Genomic DNA, 23197 nt, shown 5'->3' with positions numbered 1-23197 from the left:
CATAAATAAAATATTGCTTTCAGTCGGTAATTCCAGTTTCTCTTCTGTAAAACTTCTAATCATCTCAAAAGGTGGTTGTGAGGGTCAAACTTGGATATAATATATTAAAAAAGTACCTTACTTTCCATTTTCTAGCTTTATTTGGACTTTCCCTAGAATAAATAATGCCCCCCACCCCCAAATTTCAAACCTAAATATATCTTAAGACCAGAAGAACTCTGAATGGTAATTTCAAAAGAACTTAGAAAGAAGCAGGACTTTGGGCAAATCACTTAAATCTTATTTGTAAATAACAGATCTGGACTGGGTGATCAACACAGGTCCTCTTCTGCCTTTAGATCCTCCCCTGCAAACAGTGCTCGGGCTCAGGATCTCCCAAGCTGCAGTCTCTCACCGCCTTAATGACTTCTTTCTCTGCCCACAACCTGCACTGTTATTTACTTAGTATTTTCTTCATATCAATTATTTTTACTCAGCCTGCCCTTACTATGTTTCTAAGGAACAAGTTTGATATGATGATGACATTTTTTCCAATTACAAATGATAACTTAAAATAATTGTATGTCCACACACCATCTAAAAGCATCTCATGAATACACACCAGTTAGGTCTACCCCTGCTCTGGTTCATTTTGAAAGAGTGTCCTCAAGAGGAAGGTTTCAAGTCTAAACTGCACAGCAATTTAATAAGTCCTAAGTGGTCAATACACAAAACAAAAAACACTGAGCAACAGTAAGCCTGAGATTTTTACCTACCAGTCTTTATCTACTTTATAACTAATCAAGATAAAGCAACCTCTCTTCCCCCCAAAAATCAAAAGCTTCAAACGTGAAAGGAACGCATCGATAGTCACTGTCAGTAATTTTTAAATTATGACCCTTACAAAGGCCTAGATTTGCCAAGGGCCCTCCGCAGGGGTAGCTGGGGAAAAGACTAAGTGACTACGAGGGCACGGCTCTAAGGCCTTGACCCCACTACTTCACTCACAGCAGCTCTACCTTCTTCTGTCTCCTATGTTCAGGCTTCACCATTGTACTTCTCAGCGTAGGATGCTGGTGCTGAACTAAACCATACGCAAATGAGGTTCATTCTGATTTCTTACTGCAAAGTTCAAAACTAAAATAAAAACAGGATTCCTATGAAATATACATTATAAGTAATAAACTGAAAAGCACAGTTGAACCTAAAGAGGGGAATTAGCTATAGTTCTTATCAGTGAATATCAGAAAATTTTAGAAAACAGTCCTCTATAAGAAATCAGAATAACGCAGGGAACGGGAACCTTACCTCATGCGCACAAGCAGAAATGTGAGGAAAATCAGAAGCCAATGCTTTATTCTTTCTAAAGAAAAGGAAATCAAATGATAAACTAAAGATGACAAAGAAAAGCAATCTTACCTGGTTTCGTTCTCTTTTCCCAGCTGACGGTAACCAGAAACTAAAGAGAGGGAGAGAACAACAGGAAAGAAAATAAAAGAAGTGGTTGGAAATTATAGAGGAGGAGAAGAAAAAAGGACTCTGGCATAACAAAGTGAAGACACAGAAAGAACTGGGGAAAAGAAGGAACTGTAGAAAAGAAAAGACATGGTAGACGTGCACAAACTTCTTGTGAAAAATAACTCTTCAAAGGAAAAAGTCTTGTAATGAAATGTGAAATCCTGGACCCTCTAAAAACAAACTCAAGATTATGGTGTGACACCATAATCTCAGCTGTGTGGTGACAAGAGGATCCCCAAATTCAACAAGAACACAAACCATACCCATATCTTGCCTATTTTGTTAATTACAAATTCGACCAGGCTAATGAGTGTAGGATCGTAACTAGACAGTGACTTTCAAGTGTGTAGGAGACAAACAGCCAATCACGTTAGGGGACAAGGTTGTCATAAGAAAGGGAGGAATCATTTTCCTATAGCTGCACACAGGGTTTCCAGCTGCACTTACCACAGCAGTTAAGACAAAAGAGATTTCTATTTCTCTAGATAGAGGTCTAAACATGGGAAAAGCATAGGAGAGTATACAGGCAATCACCCATTTTGAACAAAAGAATTTTAAGAGACAGAAAAATGAGCTTAAAATGTAACATCTTGGAGGGGTGCTTGGGTGGCTCAGTTAGTTGAGCGTCTGACTCTTGGTTTCGGCTCAAGTCATGATCTCACGGTTCATGAGTTTGAGCTCCTCATCAGGCTCTATGCTGATAGTGCGGAGTCTGGGATTCTCGGTCTCCCTCTCTCTCTGCCCCTCCCCTGCTTTCTCCTTCTCTCCCCCTCTCAAAACTAAATAAATAAACATTTAAAAAATAGATTAAAAAAAAATAACATCCTGGAAAGAAAGAAGTAAAACTATCACCGTTTGCAGATGACATGACACCATACACAGAAAACCCTAAGGACTCCACCAAAAAACTGTTAGAACTAATAAATGAATCCAAAGAAGCTGCAGGATACAAAATCAATATGCAGAAATCTGTTGTGTTTCTCTACACTAATAATGAACTATCAGAAAGAGAAATGAGAAAACAGTCTCATTTACAATTACATCAGAGAGAATAAAATACCCAGGACTAAATTTAATCAAGGAGGTGAAAGCCCTGTACACTGAAAACTCTAAGACACTGAGGAAAGAAACTGAAGACAACTAAATGGAAAGATACTCTGTGCTCATGGACGGGAAGGATTAACATTTTAAAATGTCCATACTACCTAAAGCAACATACAGATTCAAATTCCAATGGCATACTTCATTGAACTAGAACAAATAATTCTAAAGTTTGTATGGAACCACAAAAGACCCTGAATACCCACAGCAATCTTAAGAAAAAAGAACGAAACTGGAGGCATCACACTTCTTCATTTCAAACTATACTACAAAGCTATAATGACCAAAATAGTATGGTATGGGCATAAAAACAGACAAATAGACTAATGGAACAGAATAAACAGCCCTGAAATAAACTCACATATAGATGGTCAATTCATTTATGACAAAGGAGGCAAGAATATACAGTGGGGAAAAGACAGTCTCCTCAATAAACGATGTTGGGAAAACTGGCCATGACATACAAAGGAAGAAAACTAGACCGCTATCTTACACAATACACAAAAATTAATTTAACATGGATTAAGAATTTAATGTAGGACTTGAAAGCATAAAATTCCTAGAAGTAAACATAGGTGGTAAGCTCCTTGACATGGGTCTCTTCTGATTATTATTTTTTTATTTTTTGGATCTGAGTCCAAAGGCAAGGAAAACAAAAATAAAAATAAACAAATGCGACATCAAACTAAAAAGCTTTTGTGCAGCAAAGGAAACCATCAATAAAACCAAAAGACAACCTACTGAATGGGAAAAGATACTGAAAACCATATATCCAATAAAGAATATCCAAAATATATAAAGAACTCATATAACTCAACAACAAAAAAACCCCAAACAATCCCATTAAAAAATGGGCAGAGGAGAGTGTCCAACTCTTGGTTTTGGCTCAGGTCATGGTCTCAAGGTTCACAGGATTAAGCTCCACATTGGGCTCTGGACTGACAGCATGGAGGCTGCTTGGGATACTCTCTTTCTCTCTCTCCCTCTCTCTCTCTCTGCCCCTCCCCCACTCATGCATGCCCTCTTTTTCTCAAAATAAATAAAATTAAATAAAAAATAAAAATAAATAAGAAGAAAAAAAAAAAAACGGGCAGAGGATGTGAACAGACATTTCTCCAAAGACATACAGGCCAATAGGCACATGAAAAGATGCTCAATATCACTCACTATCAAAGAAATGAAAATCAAGACCACAATGAGGTATCACCTCGCCTGTCAGAATGGCTATTATCAACAAAACAAATAACAAGTGCTGGAAAGGATGCAGAAAAAAGGGAATCCTTGTACACTGTTTGTGGGAAGTCAACTGGCACAGACACTGTGGAAAACAGTATGGAGATTCCTCAAAAAACTAAAAATAGAACTACCATATGATCCAGCTATTCCACTTCTGGGTATTTATCCAAAGAATATGAGAACACTAACTTGAAAAGATATATACACCTCTATGTTCACTGCAGCATTATTTACAACGGCCAAGGTATGGAAACAACCTAAGTGTTCATCAATGGATGAACGGATAAAGAACATGTGGTGTATACATAAATACACACATACACAATGGAGTACTACTCAGCCATAAAAAGGAAGGAAATCTTGCCATTTGTGACAACATGGACGAACCTTGAGGGATTAGGTTAAATGAGTAAATCAGAGAAAGACAAACACTGTATGACATCACTTTTATGTGGAATCTAAAGACAAAATGAATGAATAAAACGAAACAAAACAAATTCATAGATATAGGGAATGGTAGTTACCAAGGGGAAGGGGGTTGAGGGGTGGGTGAAAGGGCTCTATTTTACGCTGATGAATGGTATCTAGATTTATGGTGATGATCACTTTGTAGCAGATACAAATACTGAATTATGATGGTGTATTCCTGAAACTTATGTAATGCTATATACCAACTTTACCTCAATGTAAATTCATTCATTCATTCATTAAAAAAAACAACATCCTAACTGGAGGCTACTTTTATAATGCAGCACCTGTACATACAAACAGCAAAGAAAGAAAAACTAGTCTCGGAAGGAAAAAAATCACTCTCATGGGTTTGGGGTGTTAGCCATGTTAACCGTGGTAAAGCACAAATCTTTAAGATCTTCTCATTCAGCTTTAAAGCCCAATTTCTAGGTTCCTCCATAAAACTTCCCTCTACCTCCTCCAAGGAACAGGCTGGGATAATAAGTAAATATATAAGCAGCACTTACTCTTTCTGCCGAGGGTCACTAATAATGTGGCCTATCCTCTCAGTACCCAGAGTACTTATGCTGGTCTCCTGAAAAGGCAAGGAAGACGAGTGTCATCTAACCATAGAAATAAAGTATGATCTGTCATCAGGCTCACACTTTCCCACAACTGTGCCAGCAACCTCAAAGGCACATGTCAAATGTCAATCTTAAAATCTAACAGCAAGTTTATTTCTTTTTATGGGAATCTATCTTAAAAAGTGTTACATGTGATCCTAGCCTTATTTTTCCCAGTGTTCCAAAAAAGTCATTATAAACCTTGTTTACTATATGTTTTAATACAGCGAGTTTTAAAGTATATGGAAATAGCACACTTAAAAAAAGAAGTCCAACAGTAGCCAATTTTTAATAGGCTAGCACACCAAGCTTCTAGGCAAGTATGATTACAGCCCCAATAGCCTTCATAATGGGAAATCTACCCAGGCCTCACTGGTAACACCTACAATCTGGTGAGTAACGCATACATGTTAAAGGAATTTTAGAACTTACAAAAATTGCTACCGTGCCTTTTGTCTGTTAAGCATCATCTCTTAAAGTAAAATAGTTTGTATAAATTGGTTCTTAAATTTAGGTTTCTCAAGACTGTAATATGAAAGCTTACCCATAACACCAAAAGCAATTCAGAAACTAATCATCTCCAAAAAATTGGAAAATGGCAGAAGGCACTCACCCTTCATTTAACTTGAGTATATTTACAATGAATGTCACCACAGTACCTGGGGAAGGGTACCAATGATACACAAATAAGAGGTACCCACATATGAGTAAGTGTGAAGATGAGAACGCATAAGTCACGGGCATGACTGTCAAGAATGTGAAGCCTGTTATTCAAACACATTTGTTTCTGGGAAAACATTATGATCGCTTTTCATTTATGTGGATTGATAGTTCATTTGTGTGGACTAGCCCAAAATATTAGGGTATGCATTTTAGCAGAACTGACTCTAGAAAAATTAATTTCAGGTCAGATTCTGGGTGGGAGTGGAGCTAAATGAAAAGGTTTCACATAGTGTATTCTTCACATTTTTCCTCCCTTAGGCACGTGCCTCCTGGTCACAGACACAGCCATAGTAGTGGGGCCAACAGAAAAGATGGGTGAAAAATGAGCTATTTGTTACTGCAGAAAAATTATTAACTTAAAGTGCCGTAATGTTTAAATTTACAGTTTATTACTGTGTAAATTACAAGCAGTACTTTGCGTAATTAGCAGCTCGCTGGCAGGGAGCGGTGAATGAAACTCATTATTTATGATTATAATTTAGAAAAAGAGAAGAGAGGTGGGGGAGGGGGAGGGGGGGAGAACAGTGACCTCTGCTAGAAATGACAAATATCCCTTTAAGGTGATGAAGATGAATGAAACAAGTAAATATTATCCTATTCATCTGAAATTCTTGGAGGCACGTCCAACAGGCCCTAGAGTTTCCTTCCAGGCAAACTAAAGGGAGCCTTCAAGACGAAATGATTTACTTCCACAAAAGAGGAAGGCTCTTATTTTACAGGAGATGAAACAAAATAAGGCAGACAGTAAGGAGAACATTACCCTTCCAGCCTAACTAATAAAAAGTAAAACCATCTCTCTGTTCCCTACTCCCAACCTCCTGCCTCCCTCTACCTCATGCACTCCTACCCTGTTAGCTGGCCCATTAAGTAAGAATAAGCTCCCAGGATAGCAAAAGCAGCGTTTTATTTTCTGTAAAATAAATGAGCCAAAAGAAGAAGGTATAATTCTTCCAATAATCAAATGTCTTTCTAATGAGAGATCTGAAATTAAATTTAAAGATAAAAAATCTGAGTTCATCTGGAAATAAATAGCTTCATTCCTTTTACATAGCTAAAATCTCAGAAAACAACTCCCTATTTCCACTACAAAACAGTAGCTCCCTAAGGGTAGCCAGGCTATGGCTGTGATCACTATATATACCTGGCCTGGCACAGAGCCTGACACATAGTAGGCATTCTAATTGCATGTGCAGTGAATGCAGTAATGCTCTGAAATGCCTCTCACTTGCTCGCTCTTAGCCCACCACCATCTTCTCTAACAGGGTATGAGCCCCAGTCTTAACCTACTTTCAATCTCAAAGCTAGAGTAAAAAATGAATTTAAAAAAATTTTTAAATTTGAATTTAAAAAGATAAAACAAAAGTACAGCTGGGTTCAATTTTCTATTCTGCCACTTCTGTCTAGGTAGTATCAGGTAGAAGGCAATACCTTCTCGGTGCCCAGTGCCCAGTATAGTCCCTGGCAAGGGCAGAACTGAATAAAGGTAGATATCCCTTCCTTGTGGCCAAGGAGCTTTTAAAAATTGAGAACAGGTTTTCTTTCAGGTTTTTGGGGTTTTTTTTTTAATGAATTCTAGAATAAAAGACCAAAGTTAGGATAGAAGAAGCATTCATGAATTCAGGAGGAGTTATAAAGAAGCCAAGACTATTTTAACTTCCATAGTAATATAAGATTAATCAAAAGAGAAGAGACAAGATCAGGCCTATAGATTTACAGATAAACTGTCATGACAGTGTTTGCTCTGTCAAAATTTCTGTATGAATTAAGCTTCGTCTCTTATGTGTGTATCCATTCACATCCTACATAAGGTTCTCTCTCGTGAACTTGCGAAAGATTCCAGTTGGCTTAATTTACTCCAGGGAGTACCGCAGCACCTCTGATTAGCAACAGGGTACACAAATCCTGTAGGGAATACTATCCTCCCAGTGAGCCCAGTAGACAGTGAGAGCTGTCACCTTCCCAACAAGCCTTCTTCGGCCCTTTCTGAGGCATCGAGCTGCAGCTCCAGGCAGACGATTCAAGCGAGCATGATATCCTAAAAAACAGAAGAAAGCCCTCAGAAACCGAATGCAGAAGATTCATTAGCAATGATGTGCTTCTAGCACACTACAGGCCTTCCTCCCAGGATCTTACTAGACTGACCCTAAAGCTCGTATCACTAGGCTATCCTCCAAGGATTTATTATTCCCATGTGTTTGTGGTATGATCTTAGGCGTGTCATTTACCTCTGACTTAGGCATCCTCACCTGTAAAGGAGGGATAATCACTGGCTCAATCCTGTCTCACAGAGCTCATTTGAAGACTCCATGAAACAGCACATGGAAGGTACTTTATAAACCAAAAACACTACACAAATAGAAGACATTATCAATAATTTCTAATTATAAATTAAATGCCAGTTATTATCTCAAAAACACTTTATGCCATAAAATAACAGTAAAAATAGCCTGTATAGTAAAATCTCATTTTTCTAATTACTGCATGCGTTCCACACCCAAAAAACACAACTGGAAGAGTCCACACCAAAATGTTATCTTGACACTGTCTCTGGGTATGGAAGTACAGGCCATCTTAAGTTGTTCTCCCTATTCCTCTTGTGTGTATTTTAAGTGGTCCATAAGGAAGTTTCAGAAATGGTCACTGAAATGTTTGATGGAAGTTGTTAAGGTAGCAAATGTGTGCCTAAGCCTGGCAGTAATCTTTACCAAGAGCCCACTATTTTGAGAAGGACTTTCAATCACCCAAATTCATCTTAACAAATTGCTATAGGAGTTTATAGCTCTGAGCATAATTCTAATCACCAACAGATGCCCAACTATTACCTGATAACGGATTCCTGGGAATCTTAGAATCATAAATTTATAGAACTAAAAGAAACCTCTGAAACAGTCTGTTCAATATCACAGTGTTTTAAGTAATGACCCTGAAGTCCCAAAGAAATGAAGCGATTCTGTCATAGTAACCGAGCTAGGAAGACAGTACCAGACAGTATTATCACCACAGTTCCTTCTCCCTTCCCTGGGCTCTTCCCACTCTACCTCGCTGCATCAGAAGTAAAGGAAAAGCAAAGAGAAAGGATGTATTTGTGTGAAAGCCTACAATAATAAAATAATTTAAGGAAATATTTTTAAATCATCCAATTAAAAAATGTCATTATACCTTGTCTGTGAATGTTCTTACTGAAATCTGTTCTCTTCCAAGATCCAATACTTCAGGCTCCCACTGAGCACTCCATAGCTCATCGGTTTCACAGCAGGTAAGCAGCAGTGACACGCTGCTAGGCTTCCTAAATCTGGCACAAATGGCAATAGCAAGCTGAAGGAATGCCCTGCTAATAGATATCCCAAGAGTCTCCACGGGTTGGATTTATGTACGAATGGAGAACCTCAAGTTTTAAGACTCACCCTTGAATCTTCTAGAAAAATCCCTGGACTAGCTCCAAAACTCAGATAGTTAATACATGCTTAGAGGCATGAATATGCTTGCCATGATGATTCTCCCCAAAGAGAACCATAAAAGTGTGAAGTATAGTTTGGTCTCCTCAGAACTTACCTCTTTGAGCTGGTCGAGAAGGTAAAAGGAATGTGGAATCGGAAAGTTTATCCAGTCCAGAATCCATTCTTTCTACTTCAGAGCAACGATCAGGAGCCCACTTGGGCAGAAGATTAGGGACAGTGAATCCTGGGACACATTCTCCCTCATAGAACCAATCGCTTTGCTCATCATCCCCTAAAGTAAAGAGATCATAAGTTGGAATTTTAACATGCTCTATGGAAAACCAAATGCAAGGATTTCTCAGAACTATAGATTTGATGATACCTTTTAAATAATGTCAAAGTACAAAAAACTGTTTTGAACTTTCTTCTTGATCCATATTATGATGGAAACTAGAGTACCAAACTAGTTTCACGTAAATGAAATACTGTGTTACACTGGACTACTTTTGATAGTAAAAAACTAATAAAGCTACCATTTACTAAACCCTTACCACCCTATGAGGGTCCATGCTACAAATCTGCAAGCATGTTATCTCTTCTAAACCCTACACTAATTCCAACTTATAAATAAGGCAACTAAAGCGAGAGAAGGCAAGGTCAAGTTAGTAAATGATGAAACCAAGATCTGAACCCGAAGCGTGACTAACTCCAAAGCCTTTAACACAAAAATAAATTGCCTCCTATGTACCATTCTGTGGTGTAAATGAACTTGGGAGTTCAAAGCCCACAAACGTTTCTTAATTCAAAACTAGCTACTCCTGAGGTATTACATTTGCATTTCTCATAGTAGGTAAACAAAAAATGTATACCCATACCTCATTTCTTCCTTGGTACCCTGACATTAATGGGACAGAAAATCATCTTGACACTAGCAATTCAAGTAACCAGGAAAAAAATAACCACAGAGACAAGCAATATAACCTCCCAAGATCTGTCAAGAAGTTATACCATTCAACCAAGGCCAAACTCGTCATTAGTGACAAAGTCAAGACTAGACCCATATAGCCAGACTCTTGGTTCAAACCTCTTTCTACTGGCTACAATGACAGCATCTCAGTTTGCAAGAGACCTTGTTCCACCCACAAAGAGTAGTAAGACTGATAACTTCATGTCTGCCATCCCATACTCCTTTCAAAATACCAAGGATGAAGGGATTCATGACAAGAACATCTAAAGTGTTCATAATGCCTTCATTCTCTAATGTGTGCCAGATCCCAGGGAAACTGCTCAGGCCATGTTAAGCACATGAAGTACCAGATTCATGGGCCACTTACATCCGTGGTAATGATAACTCTTAACTCATTGTGGAGATCTCTAAAAGGGAAAATGAAAATGCTCATAAAGAAGTTACTCAAAGTGTTCCCTTATAAAAACATACCATCAATGGCTATTTCTCCAGAACAGTGGCCCTCAACCTTCAACGTACATCAGAACGACCAAAAACGGTTGTTAGAACACAGACTGCTGGGTCCTATCCCCAAAGTGTCTGACTCTGGTCCCAGGAGGATCAAAAATTTGCATTTCTAACAAGTTCCCTAGTGATGCTGCGCTGACTTCAGGACATTTTGAGAACTACTACTCTAAAAGCATCTTACTAAACCAGGTGCATAGATGGATTAAAGATAAGGCATTAGAATTAACAATGATTAGTTTCTCTGCATGTCAATATATTAATTCCTTTCTTATTCATAGACACTCCTTAAGCCATTTATTAAAACAGTATATTTAGCTAAGATAATATTTTCTGATGACAAATGGCATCCCATAATGGCATTTTTTTTTGATACTCAAGCATTCACTCAAGATTTTTGACAATACAAAAAGGGCTTCACTGAACCAAAGGAAACCTTGTGAAATCGTTTAGACCAGTAGTCCCCTACCCTGGGCTCCTGTGGATGCACGATGCAGCAGCTCTCCAGAAGAGTACTGCCGGAGAATAAGGAAGAGGCTGATGGGTCAGGTTCCAGAATTCCTGCTCCTCTAGAATCACGCTTTAACCAAAACAGGTTATCTGTTTCATAATCTGAGGTTCTATGTATAATTCTGTTTGAGGGAGAAAGAGGAGAATTTTCCCCTTTTCTGAGTTTCACAATAACCATTCATTAAGAGGTACTATATGCCAGGCAACGTGTTACCTACTATAGTTGCAAATAATAAAAAAAACTCGTACCTTGAGAAAGCTTCAATGGAAAAGGCACACATCTATGAATAATGTCATATGGTAAGCGGTAAGAAAATACAGGGAAAGAAAGAGCAAGGGTTGGTTCTAGAAGATGATGCCTGCACAGACTGTGACATCCAGCCAGATTCCCTCCAGGAAATGCGCACACACTTAAATGCAGTAATGGAGACTTCAATAAGGTGACTATTTACAAAGGAGTGGATAGTATTAAGAGGATCCAATAAGGGATGGTGAAGCACCCTGGAGCCAGCCCGGCAGGAAGTCTTTACCTTTCCTAGACCTGAAGCAGCAAGGAGAGAGAATGGTTACTAGAGACCAGAGAGAAAGCTTAGGTTACAGAAGACTGCCAACAGGGGTGGTGGCCTTTGGCAGAGGAACACCACCACTGCCAACCAGCAGTCCAACAGAAAGGGAGCCCGAGAAAGCTACAATCCAAAGTCGCAGACTATATTACTGTCTCCAACTCTTCGCTACCTCCCTGTGATAACACACATCCATGCCTTCTGCCTTTACCCACAGAATTCCAGAGCCTTCCCCTTCAGGCAGAGCATACTTCCTCCTCCCACTGACATAAGGCTTGTCATATAACTCACTTGGGGTAGTAGAACATTAGCAGATGTGATCCAAGCAAAAGCTTTTTTAAATATGGCTTGGTCGCCAAGCTCTGGTTTGGTCACTTAGCATTCATGTCTTCCACCAGGAAAAGTCCGTGCCAAGAACAGTCATTGCTCTTCCAGCAGAGGTCCCAGGACAGGATACACTGAGTAGCTAGATACAAACCTAACTTAAAGCCTGGAGACCAGCTGAGCCCAGGTTAGATCAGCTGAGCCTGAGCCAACAAGCAGCCCCATAGCAAGAAATAAATGAGGTAAACCCCTGAAATTCTGGGGCTGTTAAACAGTATTACCATAATAAAAACTTAACAAAATACACTCAGTCTCATTCACCTTCCTCCCTCCAATCTTCTGCTAATGCCTCCTATTGGCCAAATCCAATAAGAAATTGAGGGAAAAAAAACAACCCACTGACACAGTCCATAAATATGCCCTGGAGGGGCAAAACGAAAATTGTCTAGGTGGATGACCAACCAGTCAAGAAAAGGTGGGGATGTGATTTCTGGCAGAGACACCAGCATAAACAAAGACATGGAAGCAGAAAATGACATAGCTTTGTGCTGAGAACTCTAAGTATCCAAATATCACCAGAATGCATGAAGTTGAAGCAGAGATAGAGAGGAAAGCTAGGGCTATATTCTAAAATCTTCCACGATAAAGCAAGGAATGCTTACTAGTAAAAAGGTTTTCCGAAGGCCTGAAACTTAATCTGTCATAACAGGTCCACACTTTCTTACACCTCTGTATAATTATATATCATAATCTTTAAGAGACATATTATGATACTTCATAGAACAGTATAAAAGCAAAGAAAAAGAGCAAAATTTGTATACACTAGCTCATTCAAACAAAGACAAAAGAATCAAGACCCTAGTTGCACCCAATCTGGGAGTATATACACACAGCCTCTAATGACACCTAGCTCCCTCAGAACCCGAAAGGGACAGAAATGTATTCACAATAACCTCCATTACAATAAGAAGCTCAGCAACCCCATCCATGCCCACAACTCTGAGGTATGGGGGAGATAACCTCCCGCAATCTCTTTCCAAAATCAGAACTTGGATCCGGAGTCTCACGGTCCCAGGATCTCTTCTGGATCAGCCTAGACATGTAGCCATTGTGTTTTTGTCCTTTGATCACTTAACCTTTGAAGAAAAATCACTGGATCCCAGAGCTGGAAGGGACTTTAGAGAGCTACAAATCCCTTATTTAGACGAAGAGAATTACAGTCCAAAGGAGCTATATGAAACTCTTATTGGAACATAGTTAGTATGGTCCTAAGCAAGTGTACCCGATAAAAACAAAGTCTCAAATGACTGTTTAAGTTGTAAAAATAAAGAACTGGTAATTAAATTATACCAGTCTTATCCACAGTGTTCTATACTGAATTTCAGAAGTCTTAACATTAGAAAGAAGATGTTTTCTAGAATATATTCATCTAGAACACTATGATCATTTATAAACAAGGTTATAAAAATAAACTCTTCCTATGTAAAAATAAGAATGTCTTAATATCCAATGAAGGAGCTAATACAGAAGGATATTTTTTGGTTCTAATTAAAAGCAACTTCCAAAAGTCCTATCCTTGACACTATCCCCCTAATCCCCTATCCCCCTAATCAATGATTCTCAAAGTCTAAACTACCTGCATGAAAATCACTGCAGGTACTTGTGAAAAATTCAGATTCCAAAAACCAAATCTAACTAGATCTATTTGATTTGTAGGACCTCCGAATGTGCAGTTTTAACAGTTCACCAGGTGGCTCTTATATGCCTTAAAGTTTGAGAACCGCTGCCATAGACAACCACCATATTCTCAGTGACTTATTCCTATAATCATTCGAATCTTCCCAGAAATACTCAACCAACATCCCAAAGCTGGGATCAAGATTACCTTGCCGTCCTTCATCATTGGTAAAGAGCCCTGTGTCACTGCTGCTACACACACTGCTGGTTTCACTGAAAAGAGACAAACACAAGAGAACACATCAGATCCCATCAAAACCAAAGCAGCATCCATTCTTCAGGTTTTCAAATCAAAACATCCCGTTTGCCTAATTTCACTCCGGCTCATTAGCCAATCAGAAATTAAATTTCATAATTAAGCCACAGAGGAAAGCTTATTTTCCTGTAAAACAAAACCTAGGGAAACTTCTAAAACTTATACTTCTATTTCAAAATACTTAAAAAATACCAAAAGTCACTTTGTTAGGTTAGCACTGGAGAGTTATTTAGTGGGGCACCTGGGTGGCTCGGTCGGTTAAAGGTCCAACTCTTGATTTTGCCTCAGGTCATGATCTCACAGTTCGTGGGATAGAGCCCACGTCAGGCCTTGTGCTGACAGTGCTGACGGCACGGAGCCTGCCTGGGACTCTCTCTCCTCTCTCTTTCTCTGCCCTTCCCCCACTCACTCTCTCAAAATAAACAAACTTAAAAAAAAAACTTATTAAGGCTCACAAAACTAATCTCAACTTGGTTGGATGTATTAAACAACACAAATTTACCAATGATTTTTTTTTTTTAAATACTGTTAACTCTCGGTTTCAAACGAAACTGTCCAACTCTAAGACATGTAGCATCTCTCAAGTTTTGTTCCCATTTACAAAGCGGCAAACAAAAATCCATGAACAGGAAAAAAGTCAGTACGACCAAAGTTACATTTTCTAAATTTAATGTCTTCCCGATATGAAGTGGACACAACAAAATTCATTCTCAAAACAGAAGGTTAAAAATAAAAAAGTATAGGGGCGCCTGGGTGGCTCAGTCGGTTGGGCATCCGACTTCAGCTCAGGTCACGATCTCGCAGTCCGTGAGTTCGAGCCCCGCGTCAGGCTCTGGGCTGATGGCTCGGAGCCTGGAGCCTGTTTCCGATTCTGTGTCTCCCTCTCTCTCTGCCCCTCCCCCATTCATGCTCTGTCTCTCTCTGTCTCAAAAATAAATAAACGTCAAAAAAAAAAAAAATAAAAAGGTATAAACAAACTCCATTTGAAGCCAATGAAATACAACTTTTGCTCTGTAGACTTCTGTTCAATTTGCTTCATTTTCTGAGCTATTACTAACAATTGATTCTGCCTCTTCTGATGCTGCAATGTCTTGGGCCTAATCTCCATTAAATTTGATCTGGTTCAGGAAAAATTTCCCTATTCTTTACAATTTTAGCTATTCCCTTGATTGGGAGTGTTTCCTTCCAAACTCGCCATTTTTTTTCACCTATTCTTAAAGATGGAAGGAACCAGAGCAAGGAAGAAACATTCTTATCATACTGCATAAGCAATAGGCTTGGCAAAATCCCAGTCTACATTTCTGGATCAAAAATGTGAAAATATTTTGTATTTTTGCAACATGTCCAAATATCTTGCCAACACGAAATCCTTAAACTGCTGATTAAATTAAGTAGCTGTGCTCTTTCCTCGCTTAAGTTTATCTCTGAAGAGATCCAAGAAATTTGCTGCAGCAAGAGCCAATAAAACATAACTCGATTTATTTAAACGTTCTTTCATTTTCTTTTCTTCTGTACTGATAAGTGAGAACTTTCTCGGGTGTTGTCGTAAGAAATGTGTCACAAAACTATACTACTGGATTCTGATGGATTTAGAATCTTCAAGGAGCTCTGCGGGTAAAACCAGAGGCCATCCTCCCTGAGCACTGCACCCTTCCTACTTCTGAGTTCAAGGAACTGTGCCTGCTGAACTTCATGGTGCTACTTTTGTATTTTTAGCAAATTCCTAAGAACATCAGTGGTCTAACTCCCTTGAGTTCTACTACACAGTCTCTCATATTACCACTTTATTATCCTCATCTGGCCTCAAAGATAGACCAAATTTGATATTATTTTAACTCCTCTTCACAGTAAGCAGGCCTTAAAAAAAGCACATTAAGCTATAGAACAGATACGCTATCCCATCAGCACGTTATATATACTTTATTAGTTTGCAGTATCACTAACTGAGATTTAGGGGTCAGCATATGACAGCCTGCACCTACTTTAGCCTGTGAGCTAAGAATGGTTTTTACAGCAAAAAAAGAAATCAAAAGAAGAATTTTGTGACACGTGGGAATGATATGAAATTCAAATTTCAGTGTCCATAAGTAAAGTTTTATTGGAACAGAGCCACAGTTATTCATTTACATATCATCGATGGCTGCTTTCACACCACAACTTCAAAGCTGAGTGGTGGCAACACAGAACATATCACAAGCAAATCCCTAAAATATTTACTATCTGGCTCTTTACAGAGGAAGTTTGCTGATCCCTACTCTACATGTACAAGTTCTACTCTTGAGTATTTACCATTATAAAATTTAAACTGCTTGCTTTATTACAAAATCTATCAATTCTTTTCCCCATTCATTTCCAGCCACCTGTAAGTACTACAAAATACAGTGCTCCCTTGATCCTTTTTTGCACGGATGCCGTTCTCTCCTCATATTCTAAACCAAGGGGGTAAGCTCAAAGAAATCTGCTGGATCAAGAAAGGTGCTGGTAACCTAAAGCCTTTGTGTCACTGTACCTTTTCTATTTTTGTCGACAGCATTTAAGAGGACTCACGGTTTCTGAAAGAGGCTGGATTAAACATGTCTATAAGCTTTCTGTATATAGTTAATTCGAGGAATGGCAATGATGTTACAGAAATATCACCAGGATTTTAAGACTATGATCAAGAGAGATAAGTATTTTCTTCACAGAGAAAATAGTTTGTCTTACAGCATGGTTATGACATAAAAGTATCACCAGTCTACTGGTATCTGGAAGTAACTAGTACATTGGATAGCAACTGCTAATTCTATTTATTCCTTCAGAAGAACTTGCACTGTGGAAATCTAATCATACATAAGAAATTGTTAGCATGATTTGATGAGAAAAAAGACAAAAGTGGGAAATTCGTGGCATATCTGCACATAAACACTATGATACAGCATGCAAAAGTGTAGTGCTAGCTAGAAAGTAGAAGCAAATATTTCCCCTTCCAAATTAGAAGACAAAGTTGTCCAGTCCTGAAGACTTCATTCACTTCTGGCTCTGAGATCTTCTTCGAAAAAAATCAGCTTAGTGAGATTTAATAGCGATTTAGTCAACTATAAAATGTCAATTTATGGGGTGCCTGGGTGGCCCGATCGGTTAAGCATCCGACTCTTCATTTCGGCTCAGGTCAGGATCTCACAGTTCGTGAGTTCGAGCCCCACATCTGTGCTGATGGTGCGGCGCCTGCTTGGGATTCTGTCTCCCTCTCTCTCTGTCCCTCCCCTACTTGCTCTCTCTCTCTCTCTCTCTCAAAATAAATAAAAATAAACGCTTTTAGAAAATGTTAATTTAGCTAAACAGAATGTTTAATGGTCTATTAAAACTAAGCTACCTTTCAATAAACATAAGTTTCTTTTAGCACCTTTGTAGTTCACAAGGTCAAAAAGTTAAAAGGTGACAGAATCCTACGTGTTTTTCCTATCTCAAAACCTCCAAATTTGTTTATAACTTTTTTGCCATGAGCCTTTTTACTAGGCAAGGAGAAAAAGCTCTGCTCCTGATTTTTGTAAGAAAAAAGTGTGATCCTACCTTTAGTGTCCACTCTACTTGTGGTCCTCTGAAGTTCAGTCAGGAAGACAAAAACTCAGCCTTTGTTAACCTTCAGAAAAACTACACAAAACCCACAAAGATAGCAGGTGTGAAATCTCATCTTTTCCTAAAATGGCAGCAACTCCTATAGGCAGCAATGCCTCCTGTCTTTGCTTTGGGAGCTGTTCTGGACTCCCTGTTCTCACATGGTTCTCACCTATAAATAGTTTGCATTAAAAATAAAATCCTCCTAGAGTATTTCTAAAATTTCTAAAAATGTATTAACCCTACAAATAATTTATACATCATTCAAAAAATTCAAAAAATTAGGGCAATGACTTTCTCACAACAAAAGGAGGAAAAGCCCCCTCCCCCATTTCTCCTAAACTTCTACTCATTCACTTAGTAAGCACTGACTATTTACCATACACCAGAAACCACTCTACCCAGTCCTAAAACTAACAAAGAAACGTCTCAATAACAATATAAAGGTGTACATTTTATAAGAAACCTAGTCTAAACCACGGGAGAAGGATGTGAAAAGGAAGAATGCTTTCCAATGAATAATACTCTGCAAATAAGGGGGTGTGCAAGCCTACAATTTAACCATGTAACACTGAGGAAATCTCCCCATCTTAGAAATCAGAAAACACCTCAAAAGTATTTCTATGTGAGTAAAAACAGTAATAATACATCACACTTCTCTACAGTGGTTGTCCCTAAAAAATGTTCCCACACTGAATTCAGCAGCATAGCCACCATTTTAAATAAGACACAAATAAAATTAAAGCCTGCGTTTTAGACCACCAATTGTATTACCTAATTATTATTATATGTTAGAAAAGAAACCAAACCACATCGAGCTGAAAAAACAGAAGTGTAAAGAAAGTCCCACTAACCTGCAGTTCCAGAGGCTTCCCTCCTCCAACACTGTATCATGAACACTTTGAAACATATGAAAAGGTTGAAAGAAGTTCCAGTTACCACTCACACTCCATCATATCACCTACCGCACGTCACACACTGCCATGAACATTTTGCTTTTTCTGTTTTATCACACATCTATCCCTCTAACCTTCCCTGCTGGGCATCTTGGTAATCCAAGACACTCTTGGTAGACCAGATGATTGGCATCCACTCTCAGAGAAGGAGATTATCACAGGAATCAAGCCTAATAAAACACTATTGATACCCCTCATCCACTTGAATCATTGATTCCAGGGCAAACACTCTGAGCTCAATATTGTAAACCTTGGTATGAACTTTAAAATGCTTTCATCTGAATTGCTCTTCCTTCCAAGTTCTGAAAATGAACCGTTTGCCCTTTTGAGGAGCAATTAAAGGGTATTTTTTCAAGCTGGCAAAAACTCTCAGTTACAAAGTTTTAAAAACTACAGTATTTTTATTCTATAGAAGAGATCAATGTTTTGGCCTTACTAAGTTCTCTAAATCTGAAACTTACGCTTGTTGGTGAAAGCAAAATCAATTAAGTGAAAACCCCAGATCAGCACCTAGAAACATCAGCAGTAGCTCTCAACTCAAAGCAATTTTACCCCCTTCTCCTCACCCCCACTCCCACGTTGCACCCGCGGGGTCATGTGGCAATGTCTGGAAACATTTTTGTTTGTCAGGACTTGGAGCAGGGGAGGGGGGGTTGGTGTCCTCCTGGCAGCTACTGGGTAGAGCGTTGCATCCTACAATGCACAGGACAACCCTCACAACAGGTAATCATCTGACTCAAAAATGCTAGTAGTGCCAAAGGGGAGAACCCTCGTCTATAGTGATAAAGTACAGGATGAAGCCGACAGGGCATCTTGTTAAGGAAAACCACTTCAGAGAGGAGGCTGTGCACTTTTGCTGGATAAAGCCGGCCTTCAAGGACAGAGGTCAACATCCCATAGTAGCAACAATGCCATTCTCTTGCCAGGGCCTCAAAGAGCCTGAGGCCTCTGGATCCCAGGAATCACGAGAAGGTAGCTGGACCTTCAGGCCAACTGGTAGAACTGAAACTACTCAAGAGTTGTACAGATCACTCCTCCCTGCCCAGCCCAGGCAGAGAGAGGAGAGAGAGATCCAGGCTGGGAAAGAGGGTAAGATCTTGCTCATTTCAGTCTCCCCAATGCCTAGCACGGCACCCGGCACACAGCAGGCGTTCAGCAAATGTTACATATGGAATGAACTCCTTCAGATCAGCTGCTGCTTCCCCTTCTATGGCCTTCATGCTGTATCACTTCACTTCTCTAATACTATTTCCTGCAAGGCTGTTCTGAGGATGTGATGATATGAGGTATGTGATCCCACTTTGTAGACTCTAGAATCTTTTTTTTTTTTTAATTTTTTTTTTTTCAACGTTTATTTATTTTGGGGACAGAGAGAGACAGAGCATGAACGGGGGAGGGGCAGAGAGAGAGGGAGACACAGAATCGGAAACAGGCTCCAGGCTCCGAGCCATCAGCCCAGAGCCCGACGCGGGGCTCGAACTCCCGGACCGCGAGATCGTGACCTGGCTGAAGTCGGACGCTTAACCGACTGCGCCACCCAGGCGCCCCCAGACTCTAGAATCTTATACAGAGCCAAAGGATGAAAGATTCAGAAGCTACCTCTAAGGTGCTAATTCTCATGTCTCCAATATTATTATTTTAGCAGATGATAGTGTTAATTCCCGGACAGTCTTTTTATTAAATAGCAATCTAAATTCTATAGGACTCTCAATTATACTCCAGTAAAGAAAAAACAACATTCTATGGGACTTGAATCTGTTCTCATTTTGAATGGAAAAATAAATGTGGCTTATGAAATCTAATATGTTCTCTATATGGGGCTTCATCCAAGAGAGGGAGACACAGCTCTCAGTAGATATCCAAACCAGAAGTGTCTCAAGAAGGGGTTTGGTACTTGAGTGGAGTTCCAGAAAATTATTAATAAGAATTATTAATAAGAAAATTATTGATAGTACAAAAGTATTAGATAACAATTCTATATTAATAATTTTAATCAATAATTTTATAGTTGTTTATTAATAATAATAGTTCAAATCCTTAATAGAAATTATTAATACAGAATTCATTATTGATTCAAGTAATATCATTTACTGAGTTCTAGTACAGGCCGGGCAAAGTACTAAGAGCTTTACATTCATTATTACATTTCTTCTACTGCAAAACTCTACAAGGTAACTATGTCAACCTCATATTACAAGTGAAGTAGTGAAGCCTCGAGAGGGCAAGCAAGTTGCCCAACATTACACAGCAAATAAACGTCAGAGCCAATACGGTGTATTTCCAAAGTCCATGAGCTTGCTGAATGGCCGCCAAAACATGGATGGTGCACAGATTCATTTACCAAGTAATTCCATGTTTCTCTCTTCATGAGCTACTTTTCAATTCAGCACTTCTCATTTTCATTCTCCTGAAAATGCTAACAGATTAACTGAACTTGGGAAAGAATGTTCCTTTGCTTTTTGCTAGTTAAAACATTCAGACACAGCTGAAACTCTATGTTTTGACTCTAACTATATCAGCTAAAAATGCATCAAACATGCTGAACACCAAGAAAACAAACTAGGGATTCACTTTGGAAAAAGCTCTCCATCTTAATGCCATATTTTGAATTTTAAAAATAAATATTCACCTTCAGTATACATACTTACAACAAAATATACTCTCAGTTATCTATACCTTCGCTTGTCCTTAGAGTTCCTGAATGCCCTTCCTTTGAAATCAAAGTAAAAACATTCCCCCAAATTCTAGGGACAGATACTCTGAAAATACCATTCCTGAATCTAGCTTCACACTAAGTCAGGAAAAAATTCCAGAAGATGGAGAGCCATCTGTGGTAACTAGACTGTCAGATGACTCCCGATGATCCCAGCATCCTGGTATTTCCCAGCCTGGTTGGTCTGTGTGACGACCGATGGCATAGGAAGAAGTAACGGTAGGTCACTTCTGAGATTAGATTATAGAAGACTGTGGCTTCCCTCTTGGACACTCAGTGAGGGCTGGTATGCTCTCTCTCTTTCTCTCTCTCAAATCATTACCCCTAGGGAAAGTCAAGTGCCATGTCTTGAGAATACGAACAGCCCTGTGGAGGGGCCTGGCCCCTGTGGAAAGGAATTTACAGTCCAACAGCCTACAAGGAATTGAAATCTGCCAACAGCCCTGAGTGAGCCTGGAAGTGGATCCTTCAGTCACAGTTATGCCCGGAGACAACTACAGCCCCAATCAACAATTTGACTGTGACAATATGAGACTCGGAACCAGAACCACCCCGCTAAGCTACTCCCAGATTCCTGACTTCAGAAACTGTAAATGTTACTTACAGCTACTAAGTTTCAGGGCAGTTTTTTTTTTTTTCTGACACAATAAATAATACAGCATTTTTGTGAATTCTTTTTTGAAAATAACTCCCTGCTTTCTAGCCCTAACAAAAGCTTCTAATTTGAATAAGACAAATCTCTGAATTCTCATAATTGGGAGAAAAAACACACCTTGTCCTCTGACCTAACAGCTCGCTGGTTCTTTCATATTCCTAACCACAAAGGACTATAAATTTAGAACTGAGTAAGAGTAGTTTATACCTGTCTCAACTAAAATAAGGAATTCGTTTATTACCTATAATTAAAACAGCGGTATCAGTAAGTTAACACCTGGATTATTAACCAAGTATCTTGAATAAGATGGATCTTTTACATCTAATTTTAAAAGAAACAAACAGGAGAGAGAGAGAGAATGGCCTCTACCATCATGTTAAAAGATAAGGGGTTTTCATTTTAACTTTTTATTAAATAATGCACTTAACAAAAATTTTAAATCATCTTAGAATTCAGAAAAACAGAAAGGAAAAGTCACTCCTAGACCCAGAGCCCAAAGACATCTTTGCTCAATTTTTTTCCTGGGTCAAGGTGGTATATCTAGAACCGTATACAGTCAGATTTCAGAGTCTAAAAGTAACTATGACCAAGGGAGAGGTTTTTCAGAGAAATATCTCACACCAACTGCAAAATTATTCCCACAATAACTTAATAAGTTGTAAGAATGTATAATGAAGGAGTTTGTTTTCTGGTTTCACTGGGAGGGCACCACAAAAGAAACAGCCTCACTGGTTTCACAGGCTTATTAGTGCAGCCCCTGCAATCAGGTATACTGGGTAAAGATTTAATGATTTGCCCCAGGACTCTGCTACTGAGCTAGGGGGGTGTGCCTTACAGAAGCCTACCCATCCTTTTACGACTTACCTTTTCTTAGAGCTAATAGTGATTCATCTTCAGTTAGAAGAAATGTCTTTGCAGAGTAAATTTTTAAAGAACATATATTCTGAGACCTGAATGTCTAAGAATGACTTTCTGCTGCTTTTCCATATGAAATCTATCTTGGCTATACATAAAATTCAGGGGGGGAGTAGGAGAGCAATCTTCCCCCCCTGCTCCAAAATTCTACAGGCAACTGCAGCCCTTCACACTTAGTACTGTAGGAATAAATGCCAGCCTTGTTTTCATCCCTTTTAAAATTGTTCTTTATACCCAGGGAGCCTGGGTGGCTGTTGGTTACGTGTCCGACTTCAGCTCAGGTCATGATCTCATAGTTCATGAGTTCAAGCCCCACGTCTGGCTCTCTCCTGTCAGCACAGAACCCAATTCAGATCCTCTGTCTCCCCCTCTCTCTCTCTCTGCCCCTCCCCTGCACATGCTCATGCGCGCTCTCTCTCCAAAATAAACATTAAAA

At 39.1% G+C, this 23197-nt stretch overlaps 1 protein-coding gene across 5 annotated transcripts in view; it reads right to left on the bottom strand.

The window, feature by feature from the left end:
• Positions 1-23197, bottom strand: part of GPATCH2L (G-patch domain containing 2 like) — a 56994-nt gene that overhangs the window by 23532 nt on the left and 10265 nt on the right. For 2 of the 5 annotated variants that reach the window (XM_043556687.1, XM_043556688.1), the window contains 5 exons: positions 13821-13885; positions 9183-9359; positions 7586-7665; positions 4812-4879; positions 1288-1342 (listed from right to left, as the gene is read on the bottom strand). In XM_043556687.1, the coding sequence (XP_043412622.1) occupies positions 1288-1342; positions 4812-4879; positions 7586-7665; positions 9183-9359; positions 13821-13885 (445 nt within the window). Of the gene's footprint in view, positions 1-1287; positions 1343-1398; positions 1439-4811; positions 4880-7585; positions 7666-9182; positions 9360-13820; positions 13886-23197 lie in introns of all 5 variants that reach the window. The other 3 variants (XM_043556689.1, XM_043556690.1, XM_043556691.1) reach the window with 2 other exon arrangements.

Source organism: Prionailurus bengalensis, chromosome B3, assembly GCF_016509475.1.
Source record: "Prionailurus bengalensis isolate Pbe53 chromosome B3, Fcat_Pben_1.1_paternal_pri, whole genome shotgun sequence".
NCBI classification, from domain to species: Eukaryota; Metazoa; Chordata; class Mammalia; order Carnivora; family Felidae; genus Prionailurus; species Prionailurus bengalensis.
The sequence above is the reverse complement of the archived record's forward strand: the minus strand, read 5'-3'. Positions and strand labels throughout refer to the sequence as shown.